This window comes from Terrapene carolina, unplaced genomic scaffold (genome assembly GCF_002925995.2).
Source record: "Terrapene carolina triunguis isolate 2854851 unplaced genomic scaffold, T_m_triunguis-2.0 Scaffold180, whole genome shotgun sequence".
NCBI lineage: Eukaryota > Metazoa > Chordata > Testudines > Emydidae > Terrapene > Terrapene triunguis.
Genome location: NW_020664531.1, coordinates 3671170 through 3687430, shown reverse-complemented (window position 1 = coordinate 3687430; position 16261 = coordinate 3671170). Strand labels below are relative to the sequence as shown.

The 16261-nt window shown below is 40.2% G+C and overlaps 1 protein-coding gene across 1 annotated transcript in view; it reads right to left on the bottom strand.

The window, feature by feature from the left end:
* Positions 1–16261, bottom strand: part of LOC113407023 (contactin-associated protein-like 2) — a 1116670-nt gene that overhangs the window by 265531 nt on the left and 834878 nt on the right. The window contains exon 14 of the mRNA XM_029912069.1: positions 10848–11004. Coding sequence (XP_029767929.1) covers positions 10848–11004 — 157 coding nt within the window. The remainder of the gene's footprint in view (positions 1–10847; positions 11005–16261) is intronic.

The following is a 16261-nucleotide window of genomic DNA, read 5'->3' as shown; positions in this document are numbered from 1 at the left end:
GGAGGTGGAGACGGAGCGGAGGCAAGCTGGTGCGGGGCGGGGGGCGGGGCGTGGAGCTCCTTTTTTTTTTTCTCCACCGCCAGCTTTTTTTTTTTTTTTTTTTCTGCCCCCCCCCCCCCCCCCCCCACATCCCGATATTTCACCTGTGTGATCTGGTCACCCTACTTCCTAAGAGCAACAAAAGAACCTTTAATCACTATAATGGGTCAGGGGACATCACTTTCACAACTTATCTTACAAATTCTTAGGGAAGGAACTGTCTTTTTGGTGTGTGTTTGTACGGCGCCTAGCACAATGGGGTCCTGGCCCAAGACTGGGGCTCTTAGGTGCTCCTGCATTACAAAAGATAGTAATGTGAAAGATGTTACTTCCTTTAGCAAGTGGATTTGTTGCACGATTTTGGCACTGGGGCAAATTCTTTCCACTCCTTGCTAACTGCTATCTCTTAGTCTCCTACTCAATCCCTGACTATCAGTAATGACAGCATTCAACTCCCACTTTCTGGGGAAGCAGAAAAGAGGCTGGAAATGCTCAGTGGTGACAGATAGCAGGAGAACTGCCAGAAAATTGAGATCTCTGTGGCTTTCTATTTCTGTAGAAGCTAGAGACAGGGGTAAATGTAATGGCTCCCATAGAATCCACACAACTTCAATAAGCCTAGCATTTACCCTTAGTATACACCCAACCCACTGAACAGCTGGATGTCAGATCCAAATGATGAAGAGTGCTGTATAAAAATAGATCATTACAGATGGAGCTGGTAGCACCACTTACTACCTTTTCCCAACACTTTCCATTATAAAGACCCTGTTTGCAGTTGCTTAGAACTTTGCCAAACTTTTCCCTTTTGTGCTGAAATTTCCCACGCTGGGTGTATGCCTCAGGCTGATTTTATTTGGATGATATAGCCAAAATGGCTCAGCTGTTTCTGAGAACAGGGCACAAACAACCTTAATTCTAGCATTTCCTAACTTTTAAATGCTTGATTTTGCAACCGAGCATTCATTTAACCTTTTTTTTCTGGGTAATTATATACAGGGAGAGTGCTAAATGCTGACTCCATAACATAACAAGAAATGGAATTAGCTCCTTATCTTTTAGCACCAAAAATGAAAATGATGGTCTAGAGGGAAACTTGCAAAGTCACACCTGAGAAACTAGAATAAGGCTATTCAGTTGTGTGAAAGGGAAAGAACAGCAATCAAGTCAATCAACTTCTCAGTTTTAAAAGATCTGGCTTATGCTGTAAGCATAGCAAAGAAAATAAAAAAACAGCACAGGTATTGCTATTTCAGGCTTTTATAAACTGAACAGGTGTTATTACTGTCCTCTGTGTTTTCTGGCCTGTCATTTTGAAAGATGACTTTAGGACTTTGTGAAAATGTTGAATCCGATTTTTCAAAGCAGTGGCCTAATTCTACAAAATTTCATCAATTTCTGGGAAACTGAGATCGATCATGCCCATATGATGCCGTGCAAAACATCAGAATATCATAGATGTTAGTAGATAAAGAGCTAATTCCATTTCTTGTTATATTATGGAGTCAGCATTTAGCACTCTCCCTGTATATAATTACCCAGAAAAAAAAAGTTAAATGAACGCTCGGTTGCAAAATCAAGCATTTAAAAGTTAGGAAATGCTAGAATTAAGGTTGTTTGTGCCCTGATTGTTTCATTTTTCCAGTGTTGTATAATGTGAAATGGATGGCTTGCACAATTGTATGTGGCTAATCTATGTATAAACATACTTGATTTTTGAGGTGCAACTGGCCAAATTAGGTGCATAACATGTGTGTGTACAATTTGGATACTTTCATTTACAAATTAGCCATATGCAATTGTGCATGTCCATCATTGAAACTAGTCAATCTAGTTCTTTTGAATATATTTATATTTGTTTTCTTCAACTCTGCTTCTCCCAAGGATCTCAAAATGATTTTATAAACAGTGATTAATGACATTTCACCACAGGTGAGAAACTACAGATACATATTACAGAACGGTCAACTAAGGCAGGGGTTCTCGCCCTTAACTTACTATTATGGGAGGTTATGTGGACCAATCATGACCCCATTCTCGTTCACATAGCATTGGTGGAAACTACTGTAATTATAGACATGGAAAAGTAATGCTAGCAAAGTATCCAATGTATGTTCAGCCAATGGAAATGAGTAGGAGGAGCCAGAATCATGACCAACAGTTCTCTGTGAACCACCAGCAGGTGCTCCACAGAATACAGTTTGGGAACCTCTGAATTAAAAGCTTAGGGTATGTCTACACAGCAAAGAAAAACCTGTAGCTGGCCTGTGTCAGCTGACTCGGCTTCGAGAGCTCGAGCTGCAGGGCTGTGTGATTGCTGTGTAGACGTGTAGATGCAGGCTGGATCCCAGGCTCTAGGATGCTGCAAGGTGGGAGGGTCCCAGGGCTCAGGCTCCAGACAAAGTCCAGAAGTCTACACAACAATGAAACAGCCCTGTAGACTGACCCCCACAAGCCTGAGTCAACTGGCATGGGCCAGCCAGGGTTTTTCTTTGCTGTGTAGACATACCCCCGAGAAGCTAAGGGTCAGATTTACAAAGATATTTGGGTGGTTAAAGATGCAAATAGGTGCTTAGTGGGATTTTCAAAAACGACTATGGGTTTGTCTACACAGGGATACTCAGGAAAATTAATCAGAATTAATCAAAGGTGTGAATTTAAAGTGGATTAGTTAAACCACATCAAATCCCTATGGGAACACTTTTACTCAGAATTAAAGTGGCCTTAATTTGATTCAGTTTACTTCATTCTCAAAGTGAATTAAAGCCACTTTAATTCTGAACAAGAGTGTCCAGACAGAGATTTAATGCTGTTTACTAATTCACTTTAAAAGTAAATTAATTTTCCTGAGTATCCTCAGGTAGACACACCCTAAGTGAGTTTGGCTCCTAAGAGCCATTGATTTCAATGCTTAGGAACTTTTGAAAATCCCATTAGGCACCTATCTGCATCTTTAGGTACCTAAATACCTTTGAAAATCTGGCCTTAAATGATTTGCCCAAGGTCAGACAGTGAGTCATTGACACAGGCATGAACAGAACCTGAATACCAGCACCCAATCCGTAATCCAACCACTAACACACATCACGTGTAAACCTTAGTGATCTTTTATATCCTGTGAAACTTTCTTCCATGCCCTTGCTAAAGGGTAAACTAAAAGTTATTAAGTAAAGGAATGTTGTATGCTGTAGAGTGCTCTGTCAAATACTTTACACAAATAAAAGAGAATTTTGCAAAGACACTGGAGGAAGAAGCTTTGATTTCCAAAGTGTGACTGAGGATAAACAAGAAAATTAGGCTGTCTGCAGCCACTTGATTTATTCCCAGAGTCAAGAGCACTGATGATAAAGTGGTCCCGAATTACTTCATCAACAATTTACTTTTGCTTTAGTGACATCCCAGTGTTATTTCCCTTCATTTGTTCCCCAGTACTGACATTTGTCTGATTCATTGTTAGTTTGGAAACCACCACTTTTCTCATAGATATTACCCACACCTCTCCACTCCTGGCTCTAATTCTTCTCGGTTGCTACTCTCATCTTCCCCAAGACCACCAAACACTTCTCAAAAGATCAGCATCCCAATCAATACCCATCAACCCTACTCATTCTATACCTGTCTGTAATGACGGTGTTCTTATTCTATTTGCATTGTACTGCACTAACTCATACTGTCGTCTTATATAATATGATGATGGCTGCTATTCAAAACCAACAAACTAACCCTCCTAGTAGCTTCTGGGATAGGTACTTAGTTACTTGTTTAGTACAGCTTGTCTATCTCTGCAGTGACATGATACCATATAAATAATAATAGTGTTCAGTATAAGAAATTTAATGCATTTAATCTAATATGCAATCTAGGAAAGTTCTGTCTAGCAGTTGCTTAAGGAAGCACTTGATGCAGACAACAGTAGCAAACGATTCTACAGGGTAGGCAGACTGTTTATCCTCCTGAGACCAAGGCTCAATCTTGTCATTAAGCATTGACTATAAGCTCTTGAATGAGTGACCTTTGTTAGACCAAGCAAGCTGAACCCTTTTCATGCAATCTGGTTCACTTATATAAAGCGTAATTTCATAGCAGGCACGAATAATAGGTACTTCACTGAGATCAATGTTAACTTAATTAAAGCTGAAGGTGAAGCACTTGCAACCCTATCCTTTCTCTGTGTCTGTTTTTCTCTCCTTGTGCAGCATTGCCACTTTTATTATTACTTAATATTTATACTGCAGTAGCATTCAGAGATCTCAATCACTATTGAGACTCCATTGTGCTAGGCACTGCACAAACACATATAAAGATACAATCCCTGTGCCATACAGTATTTGTGCTATGATTAGTCTTGGAAGGATTAGATTTTCATTAGTAAATGTCAGTCAATGTCAATTTCACCAAACACACAAACACTGATGAAAAAATATTTCTATCAATAATAACTGAAATTTACAGATTGGCAAAGTAAGAAAAATGGTGCTTGAGAACTTATTAGAGTTTGATCTAGGGATATTTACTTAGTATATTTTAACATGTGAGGTTGAGAATTTGTGTTTTAATAGTTAGAAGCTTTAACTTGTTGAATCTGATTGTCTACTGTCATTAAGTAGGTTTTGTCTGACCCTTCCGTCTTATAATTTCCCACAACTATGAAAATGTAAATTGATAAAAATCAGAAAAAATGCTTAAAAATAAACTGTCAAAATCATAAAATAAAAATCAAATTCTACCAAGCCTATGATCCATTGTTATAGTCACTGACCACTAGGGGCTGCTTTTATGAGCACAATTATGTCTGCTGAATCCACAGCCAAACTATTCACTGTCTTCTTTGCTGTCTCTTCTTAGATGGAGAGAAAGATGGGGACAAATCTGTCAAGCGCTGCGTGGCTGACAGGAAGAACCTATCTGCAAGGCGGAAGTGATGGTGTAAGGGCTGGCCAAAGCAGAAGAGGAGCTGTAAGTGGCCTGCCCATCCACTTCAGCTTCTGCAAAGTAGCAAAGCTGGGGCAAACTGCCAGGCAGCACTTGTTCATTTGCTTTCCTTTGGGTGGCTGCATAATGCTTTTTCCTACTCCTGTGAACAGGCTTCTCACACTGTCTCAAAGGTGTGTGTGTGCTCCTGTGAACAGGTTTCTCATACTGTCTCAAAGGCTGAGGCTCTGTGTGTGTGTGTGTGTATGTGTGCGTAGTCTGTGACTTTTTCCTTTGTGTTGCTCTGATGGCACTATTTGTGATGTCATCACAGCAGCATGTCTTAAACCAGGAGGTGCAAACAGAGGCTGCAAAATAGGGAATAAAATATAACCATCCACAACATTCAGTTTGAGTGCTTTTTAAAACCCCAATTGGGAGTCTACAATTCACCCAAGTTTACAATCCACAGAGGTCTAGAATATTTAAACTATTAATAAGCTTTGCATGTAAACCACAAATGTTAAGCTATCTTGCAAACAGTTATTCAGCTCACTATAGCAGATGATCATGATGCTCCCTTCTGACCTTAAAGTCTAGGAGTCTATACATCATTACAGCTTTATGACTAATCCTAACTATGCATTTATTTATTTAGGTTAGCCAGGCCCCATTACATCCATATAGCCACTGTAGATAACTTTATTGTAACTTTATGTCCTATTTTACATCTTCTGAAGTCTTCAGTTCATTTATGTGGTTTACACTGTTCATTTTTCCTGCTCTTGCTTTATAAGATAATTTTTAGTGCTTCTAAAAACATTAACACAGAAACCATCCAGGTTTAGGAGGCATCAGGGCTATGACACAAAATGAAAGCAGAGAAAATCAAAGTTAGCTCTTAAAGTCCACAGGTACCTTGTCTACTGCGTATAGAGGGCATTGCACACATTACCCTTTGAACATCACTGTATAGCAGGTACAGTACGTTAAAGACTCCACACTATTTAATATTACACACAACATAACTACGTTAAAAGAATATTAAGGTTTCAAAGTTAAGCACTCAAAACTTAGGAAATGTGAGAATTATGGTTGCCCAAGCAACCTTAGTTCATCCCCCTTTTACACGTGTGTTATGATAGTCTAATTGCATCGTTACATAGTTTTTTCTCCCAGGACCTTTGCCCCATTCAGTGCACAGGCTAGACCATGCTCCTTCAGTGAGCAGCTATTAAATATTTTGTTTTATCTTCATTGTTCAGTGGCCTTATTTACTGCACACTATTCAAGCCCTGCTCCGAATACAGAATGCTTCATTTCTTCATGGGCTTTTCTATGGTGCTCATCACTATAGTATCTGAGTGATTCACAAACATGAATTAATTTATTTTCACAACATCCCTGTGATATTATGCCCCTCTTACAGTTGGGGAACAGAGAAATTAAGGTAAAAAAGTGTTCACTAATTTTGGGCACCCAGTTTGAGACACATCGGATCTGACTTTTCAGAGTACTTAGCATTATACAGCACTTTGTATGTTCAAAGTACAACTCCCATTGATTTCATACATAGCTGAGTCTGCAAATCAGACCCCCATGTCTTAAATTGGGCACCCAGAAAAGGAGGAACACACAATTATTGACAACCTGTGAAAAGTCTGGTTGAAGTAACTTGCCCAGCATCACATAGGAAGCTCTGTGGCAGAGGCAGGGATAGAATCCAGTTCTCCAGGGCAGCATTCAATGGCATTAACCATGAGATGGTCCTTCCTCTTCCTGCAATCCCCTGCCTCATTCACTACACACCTTCCAACTTCTGCAACAAACAAGGCAGGGGTCCTAAAGGCAACATCCTCCTTTACTACACATCCCAGAACAGTCCATCATGAGCAATGAATGAGCAGGAATGCTATAGAAAAATATAGTAAATTATCATGTAATTAAACACTTCATGATGCATATGCACAAGGGGGACAAACTAAGGTTTCACAGGCTATCTTAATTTTGGCATTTCCTACATTTTGAGTAGTTAACTTTGTAATCTTAATATTCTTTTAATTAAGTTTCTGTGTGTAACTTCTCAGTAGTTTTTTTTTTTAAAAGCAAACTGAAAAAACTCCCCAGAAATTCCAATATGTGACATCATATTGATACCCACATGGTTCATCAGCAGGACAAGAATCTTTAAATCCACCGCACAGACCTCTGCCATTTGAGTTAATGGAGGAACTGGTAGGAGTACTATGTTATCCTCTGTGTGGACGAGAGGGGGATGCGATACTTTGTCAGTGGATTTCACATGTATTTTATTGACTGCACGGGAATAGTGAGACTCTGGAATCTTGGGTTCCATTGCTGCCTCTGGAGAGAAGCATGTGCTATGACTCTTCTACCTGTTCCCCCTTGTGTCCCATTCTGTCCAACCTATCCCTACCCCAGTCCTGTCTCTTTCCCACCCCTGGATCATCATACAAGTCCCAATCTTTTTGCCTAATGAATCCCAATCTTCACTCTTCAGGCTTTGCATCCCAGCCCCGGTGCCCTTGCCCCACCACACTTAGTTTTCCACTCTGGGCTCTCCTTCCGAGGCTCAGTCTCCCCCAGTAACTGCATGTCTCTCCATCCTCCTAGGCTCCTTGTCCAGCTATTCCCAGCTTCCCCATCCTGGCTCCTCATCCAATCTGTCTCTCCTCTTCTCCTTCAGCTTCCAGTCATACCCCCCACCCCAAGCCTCAGTTTCCCCTTTTCCTGGCTCCTTGTTCCAGTCTCTTCCCAATTACAGCCATTAGTGCCAAAATTCGAAAGTAGTGCTGCAGGCACTGATGCAGGAAAGTCCCAACTCAGGCAGCTGCTTTGCTGCCTGGAACCGAAAGTTGAACAATGATGCATCGGGGACCCCTGTTAACATTCTGTCACCACTAAATTGAATGGAGGGTTGGGGTGATCTTCAGATACTGCTAAATCATCCTGGTCAGAGATGCCTCATCCCGGAGGCTCAACAAAATACTTCTGAAAAGCAAATGTTTTGACTTTGGCATGGATTAGATGGCACCAAAAGATGTGCATTCAAAAAAAAAAAAAAATCTAGAGGACATTGCCTCCAGTCTCACCTTCTAGAACTTCATCCCTGCTTCTGATTATACACACTGAACATTACACTATAATAATAGATAATTGGAACAGTTCCCATAAAAAATAAATTGTAACGGTTTCCAGCAAAGTGCAGCTTGCTTGTCAAATGGTGTTGTCTCTTTCCTTGGTTACGGTTATAAATAAATAATTTGTTTCATATTGGAAACAAAATGAATAAAATCCACCACTCTGTACCCTTGGCACACACGCTAATGGGGAGGAGGGTGAGATTTTGAGGGGGCCCCTTTCTGAAATATGCCAAAAACTCCAACTATCACTGGATTTGAGGAAAGGAGGCCACAATAGTCAGTTATTTCCCTGCACATTTCCTTCAAAGCAAGTGATGCATTAGTTAATATACTGTACAGTACATGGAAACCGCTATACATGGACACACTGTCATTGCCTCGAGCAAAGAAAAAGCACAGATGTCCGAAATGGCATCATTTCCCTTATTATGACAATATCTTCCTTGTGTCATTACCATAGCTCTCTGCTACTACACTGGAACATCTAGCTGGTGTTCCAGTCAGTGTCCCCTGCATGACTTGCTATTTCTCTTCCCTCTGTGTGATCCTAGCTCCTCAGCTGTGCATCATATCCTGACGACTATCTCTGTCTAGTATTGGCTTCTCTTTCTTTATCTCGGTAGTGTTCTATTGCTCATCCTGGGACATGCCTCACACCATATTACCCCAGCATTTCCGAAGCTTGCTATGAAACCAGTATTTCTTTGTTTGATTTTTTCCCCCATCCTAGAATATCATTCTTGCAGATCCTACAAATATTCCTCTAACGTTCCCATTGTGTATTTTTCATACTTCATTCCCATATTTATCCCGGCCGTTTCATGTCACCATTCATGAATAGTCCGATGAATTACTAAATTAAATGAACTACTGATTCAAATACCAACAAGTGGCTACCAATGTAAAATATGCTCATAAAAGTAAGAATCTTATTGATTACTGAATATTCCAAGACATGACAAAAGAAATAAACAATTATACTCAACAAACGTCTTAACTTTTTAAAAAAGAAGGAAAAAAAGTTCCTTAGGTTAGACCAAGATTCATCCTTCCTATAAAGAAAATAAGTTTTCTTGATGTTATTTATTGTAAAGCATCACTATAAAAAGAAAAAGAAAAAGAAAAAAAAAGGGAAGAGGTGTGAAAAACAAAATCTGTAAACAGAGAGATCAAATTTGTAAACAGAGATTTTAAATTAAAACATGCTATGCCAAATGTTACTGCCAACTCTTCCTATGTTTTTAGAAAGATTCAGTAAAAACAGTTTAGCTGCTTCCAAGAACAAGTTTAGGGAAAAACATGTTGTTTTGCTAATGATAATATTTACTGAGGCTAAGTGGGATTTTCCCTACAATTGTTCTTCCTACAGAGGAACAATTATTCACTACAGAACTCCGATCCGATCTTAGCACCATGCATCCTGTGTACTGAATGAAGCAGGAATCCTGTAGGGAAAAGAGTATGTTATGAAGTAATTAAAAACTATCGTAATAGATCTGCCCAAGGAGGATGAATGAAGGTTACAAGGGCAGCCTTAATTATGGGCTTTCCTAACCTCTGAGTAAGGCTCAGATTTTGCAATGGATATTTTTAGTAAAAATCACAGACGGGTCACAGGCAATAAGCAAAAATTCATGGAAGCCCGTGACCTGTCTGTGATTTTTACTAAAAATATTCCTGGCAAAATGGGGAGGGAGGAGCACTCACAGCGCCTGAGCCGCTGCAGGTGTGCCCCTCGCTGCCTCTCATGGCTTGACATTGTGGGGAGGGCTCCTGCCGCCCGCAGCAAGTGGGAGCTCCAGGGTCCCCCTGCCACCCTTGGTGGCTAGGATATCTGGGATCTGCCCACGGGGATTGGGAGCTCCAGGGTCCCCCCACTGCCTGTGGGGACTGGGAGCTCTGGGGTCCCCCTGCTGCTGGCAGTTAGGAGCTGCTGGTGGCCCACCCCTGGTGGCCCAGCGGCTGAGATCTGTGGGGCTGCTTGCTGACAGCTCCAGCTCCAGGGCAGAAAATGTCACGGAGGTCTCTAGAAGTCACAGATTCTGTGACTTCTGTGACCTCCATGATATAATCACAGCCTTACTTATGAGTGTTTGACTTTGTAGTTTTAGCCTTTTTCAAGGGAGTTTGTTTTTATACAATAGACATGCATGTTGCTTAGGTACCAAGGAGTCTGACATTATAGAAATAGAACAGCCAGCCAGACAGGTAATTTGGAATACTGATGGTCCCCAAAAGATCTGTATTTATATTTTACAAACAAACACTTATATATAAAAAAGCCCCTCACAGCCATGCCAATAAATATAAAAGTTATTAAGAGAGGTTGGCCATTCTCCTCCTGAATTGCACAGTATTACCATATCATGTGGAATCTTATTGTGTCATTAACCACATGGCTGTTGGATAACAAATACAGCCAAATGTGCATCATAAAAGTTTCCTAAATTACTGAACTTTATGATGCAGAAAATAAAGACTCTAACCATAGAAGAAGCCACCCTAGGTCTACTTATTACTGACAAGGGCACATTGTTTCAGGAAAAAAAATAGTAGAGAAGCAGGGAACCAGCAGCTTGAAGCTATTTGTGTTCAGCATAGTAAGGAATGAGTTAACAAACTGCAGCAATTTATGAGTATCAGATTTCACAAAAACCATTTAAGAAGTGAGGGGTAAGACCATAGGACCATGACTAGCCAGAGTTTTGGTAATAGTTTTAACAACCCACTTACCATTGTTTAGCATCAGCATCACAGTTGCAGTAGTATTTGGGATCAGTACAATTGCGTTCAATGCCACAGGCACACTTTTGAATGCCAGGTCCAGAGCCACCCCAGTAGTAGTGCTTCTCATTGGCTTTTCCAACCCACCAGGTGTATGGATTCCCATCTGAAAAGAACAAGAATGGAGGGTTAGATGCATCAAAGGTGATAGGGGTCCACAATGCCACATAGCTGGATACAATTGTCTAATATGTAAGTGGTGTTAACACCACACAGCTGGAAAAGCAACATATCCATCGTAAATGAACAGACATTCCACTGCAATTTAAAGGACACTGTCAGATTAAAACCAAAATTTTTATCTGTACCCATACCACCTTCTATTATACATCAGGAAACCTTTAAAATCTATTTTGCTTTTTGCTATTTATGCTCTTTATTTTTATTGTATAAACTAAGAACAGTTAAACAGGCTGGAAGGGTTCACATCAATCTCAAATCCTAGTTCTTATGCATTAGACATATGATGCAATATCGGGGCTGCAGCTACTGTAGGGGAATATGTATTTGTTTTGTTTTAAAAATAACACCTCACTGGAAACTAATTTGTTTTCACTGGAAAATAAACACCTACACTATCCAGTGACTATTTAGCCAAAACCAAATTTTAAATAGGTGTTACTGGACTCCTGTAAGACACAAATCAGTTAAAAAAGTCAGTCTTTGCAAGGAGATGTCAACACTCCCCAGCTTTTCCATTGCATAGACCCAGTCCTGTGATATATTTACCTTGCTTGGCACAAAGTCTGTAACCTTAAATTTTCCCATATTACTGTACATTTCCACATAATATTGTTGGACAACCGAACCCATTAGTCTCAGATGAAGAGAACCCTATTCTACTCTATACTGAAAAGTATTCTTAGCAGAGATGACCCTATTCAAGGCCCCAATTTGGCAAAATACTTAAGTATGCACTTTAAAGCATGTGAATAATTCTATAGACTTCAGAGAGTTCCATCCATTGATTTCATCCAAGCTACAACAGTATCATAGAACTTGGTTTACATAACTACTACTTAAGAAAAAATATTCCTCCCAGTAATGTACCATAAACAATATTTTCAGCTTAAATGAAATGAGGCCACTTCTAAGTATTTTACTTATTAAGCTTTTCAAAAGTAAAATCCTCCTTAATGGTCCATGCAGTTTTTTCTTCTTAGAAATATAACTGAAATCATGCTTTAATCATTTAATTGTTGTGCTTTGCACACATGCATGTACAAGCTGAAGCTGCATCCATAACCCTAAAAACATTCACCGGACAATCTAATGCCATCCTCCACACTGTAAATCTTCTTCTATCCTCCAGACGTGTTAAAAGTAAACCACACTGAGCCCCAGAGAGGACTAAATTCTGTGACAGGAGAGCAACCACATAAAATCCCTCCTCAAAATAAAATCACTCTATTTAATGCTTTTGAATTGTTAAACATAATACAAGAGTCCCATTATTGAATATACAGTAATGTGAAAAAGCAGTCATCACCTAGGGCTTTATGATTGTTGTTATGCTGCACAGCATGGCCACGCCGAACATCACAGCAACAGTAATGGATGTGGTACTAGACTGACTCCATTCTAGGATCTAAATTGGTCATTTTAGCTTCTGTGACTTGATTATCATTGAAAGATATTAAAAATGCCGAGGGTTATAGAAGGATATGTTGTGTGACTATTCTAGCATCATTTCAAAGCTGCTATAAAAATGTCTAGGATATGAGGTTACATTGCTCTGGCTTGCAAAAAGTTTATTTAACCAGAGATATTTTACAGGTAAATGTCTAGGATATGAGGTTACATTGTTTTCCACCAGTTAATGTTTGAATTATTTTAATTAATGCGGCATCCAGATACAGCAATTTGGCCATTTGGAGGTTATATCATAATTTTGCCATATTTGAGGACAGCTTGTAGTTTAAGTACCATATTGTGAATGCTTTAGTATTAGCTGTTCTGCGAATGAAATAGAGCTCTGCTTGTTCATACCTTTTGGATACAGGAAAACCTCATGCTCCTAATTATTAGCACTTAGGTAGGAAACTAGCTTGCTAATTAGAGTACCAAAAGGATAGAAAATTACTTAATTTTTTCAAAAGACAGCGAGGATTCAAAAATTCAGAAGCAAGTAGACATATTTAAAATAGAAGAAAGCAAAGGGCCCAATAGATGAAAGCAAAGTAGCACTTAAGTACGATAATGATGGGCGCAATAGAAAACCAGAAGATAGATGGAGGAATGGCGTGTGCTACAATTCTTTTAATGATAGCTGGTATTAGGTTTTAAATCTAGAACATGTTCTGAAACTTGGACAGAGTAGTTTTTCAAGGTTATTGACTCCAAAGAAGCTATGCTGATTTGCAGAGGATTTGGACCAATCTGTATGCAGCTGTCTTGATCACTGTTGTAATGATTATCATTTTGTTGCTGATATTTACCTTTTAAAACCTCCTAAATAAATCGATAAAAATTGAAGGACTTTTGCCTTATGCAGAAACACATCTGTATTCAGAAAAGCACTTACACATATGCTTAAGTCCACTGAAGTCAATGGGCTATGGTCAGCTATTTTGGGGCATCCTAATTCCCCACCCCCGTGTGCATATTTTGCAGTCAGCATCACACATTACTGAAGACAAATACTGCTTTTTAGAGTACTAGTAAGATGCATCTCCCCATGCATTTCCCTTGTCATCGCCTAAACCATTCTGGCCTGTGCCAGCCAAATGAATCTTGTCCCATTTCACCCCACTACAGCAAAAGAAGTGAGGTTAAGCTTTTGCCCATAGTTTTGCTGAGATCCTTCAGGATGAAAGGTTTCAGAGTAGCAGCCGTGTTAGTCTGTATCCTCAAAAAGAACAGGAGTACTTGTGGCACTTTAGAGACTAACAAATTTCAGGATGAAAGATGCCATACACATGTAAGATATTAATACACGGAGTATAACAAATTTATCAGATACTGTATGTACCAAGAGGATGAACAGGGTAAAAGGGAAAAATAGAAGGGAAGGGGGAAAGAACAAGGGAAGATTCATCATGGGACAGGTCATTATTTTTATTGCCAGGTGGCAGCAACCCTACCTTTAGAAATAGAACCACCCTTCTCCTCAACCAACCCCATCCCATTTTGCATTCATTCATTCAGGATGTGTGTACACTCTCATTTTACAGTGGATTTCTTATTATTTCTTATTATTTCTATGTAGGGAGGGACGTTTATGTGCTAATGGGAAAGGAACTAGCTAAACAACTGAAGTAGTGAACTCCAAAAAAGAAGGATGATCAAGTTTTCAAGGGAAATTGTTCTAAATATAAAAATATTTGATAATCTCTTATTATGCTAAGGATATTAATGTAGTTGGGATGAGTTTTAAAAGCCATGCACTTTTGTTAACCCTACCCCTCCCACTGAAAAAAAACCATCTCAGGGGAAGAAGCCATGTATAATAATACATTCTTTATATCAAATATATTATTATAGTAGGCATCACAAGGTGGGACTGTTACACAGTCTTCAAAGTTATTTTTCTTAGTGTGCGAGCCAGCTTTGACTGTTAGGAAGACATGCTGTATTGTTGTCTGTTTTGGGTTGTGCCAGGTTTTGTGAGGAGGCAGCATCAGGAGAGAAAGAGCTGGGTAAGGAGCAGGAGAGTCTCTGATTAGAGTCAATTCTTCAGAAGCAGAGTTGCTTCCTGGGAACGGGGCTTTGGTGCTGGGCTGAGATTCCTAGAATGGCCCTGCGTGCCATTTTACCATCTCATTTCAGGATAGATGTGTGTATATATATATATATATGCAAATAAAGCAAGGTACACTTAGATTACACCCTGACTCCACCTCACTGATTTCCACCACTGGAAAGTCATCTTGCAAGCCCCCAGACATCGGCTGCAGAAGAGCAATACTGGTGTCAGGAAGGGCTACTGGTGTTGGAAGAATGGGCAAAAGTATCATGCCTTTAAGGCAGCACAACAGCCTTAGGGTATGTCTTCACTACCCGCCGATCCGGCGGGTAGCAATCGGTCTATCGGGGATCGACTTACCGCGTCTCGTGAGGACGCGGTAAAATCGATCCCTGATCGCTCTGCCGTCGACTCCGGAAATCCACCTCGGCAAGAGGCGGCAGCGGAGTCGGCGGCAGCGCGGCAGCGGTCGACTTTCCCCCGTCCTCACCGCCAGGTAAGCCGACCTAAAATACGCAACTTCAGCTACGGTATTCACGTAGCTGAAGTTGCGTATCTTAGGTCGGAACCCCGCTGTAGTGTAGACCCAGCCTCAGATATACTGAAGTGTGGGTAGTTACATCTTGTAGCAACACTACTGACCTCTACAGTGAAAGGAAAAAGCTGGTTTTACATAAGGATGTGTATAAATGTTTGGCTGGAGCACCAGGCTTGAACCACATTTTTTAAAGATTCAGATCTGTCTCATTTAATTTCTGCACATTTGCTGGTTATGCCGCTAGACCCAGCACCTCTAACGCCCCCGGGCTGGACTTCGGTGAAAATGAATTGAACATTTTAATGCTTAGTTAAATCAAACTTTAACGCTAACCTAATTTTTTTAGGTTCCCCCCCTTAATAATCCTAGTTTTTTAAAGCAACTGGCTATGAGGGTTTTCTATTAGAGACAGTGTACCTTCTCTAGCAAGAGATTCAGGCAAGGAGAATAGACTAAGGGAGCCTCTTAATATTCCCACAGATCTTGAGTATCATAAAAAAAAGCCATTCCTTGCTCATCTGATACATATATCTTCTTGTGAACCATTTCATTTAATATGAAAACATTCCCACCAAAGTTAATGTAGTATGAACAGAACTCATAACAGTCAATAATATATTTATTTCTGACATAGTAGAATAGTCTTATATGACTTTCACATGAACACTTTATATTCTATTGAACATTTAATAGAACTCATTATTTCTAAATACCATTGATTAATAAAAATGTGATTAACAGTTTAGGGCCATTGTTTCAGAAGCAATTAGCACCCATAATTGGGGCTGCTTTTTTGAGAGATCTCAGCTTCCATTTAGGCACCTACCTAATGCAACCAGATATTCAAAAGATCTCAGCACCCAGCAGCTCCCACTGAGAACTTAACCCTCAGAGTACTGATGACTATACTCTCGACCTGTCTTCCACAACACCCATAATTCATTAAGCTTTCGTCTAACCCTGCAAAGAACCTCAACAGAACACTGCCTACCAGAGAGGTGGGCAAACTACGGCCCACGGGACCGTCCTGCCCAGCCCTTGAGCTCCCGGCCAGGGAGGCTCACCCCCCGGCCCCTCCCCTGCTGTCCCCCCTCCCCCGCAGCCACGCCCCCACACAAGCAGTGCTCTTGGCGGCGGGGC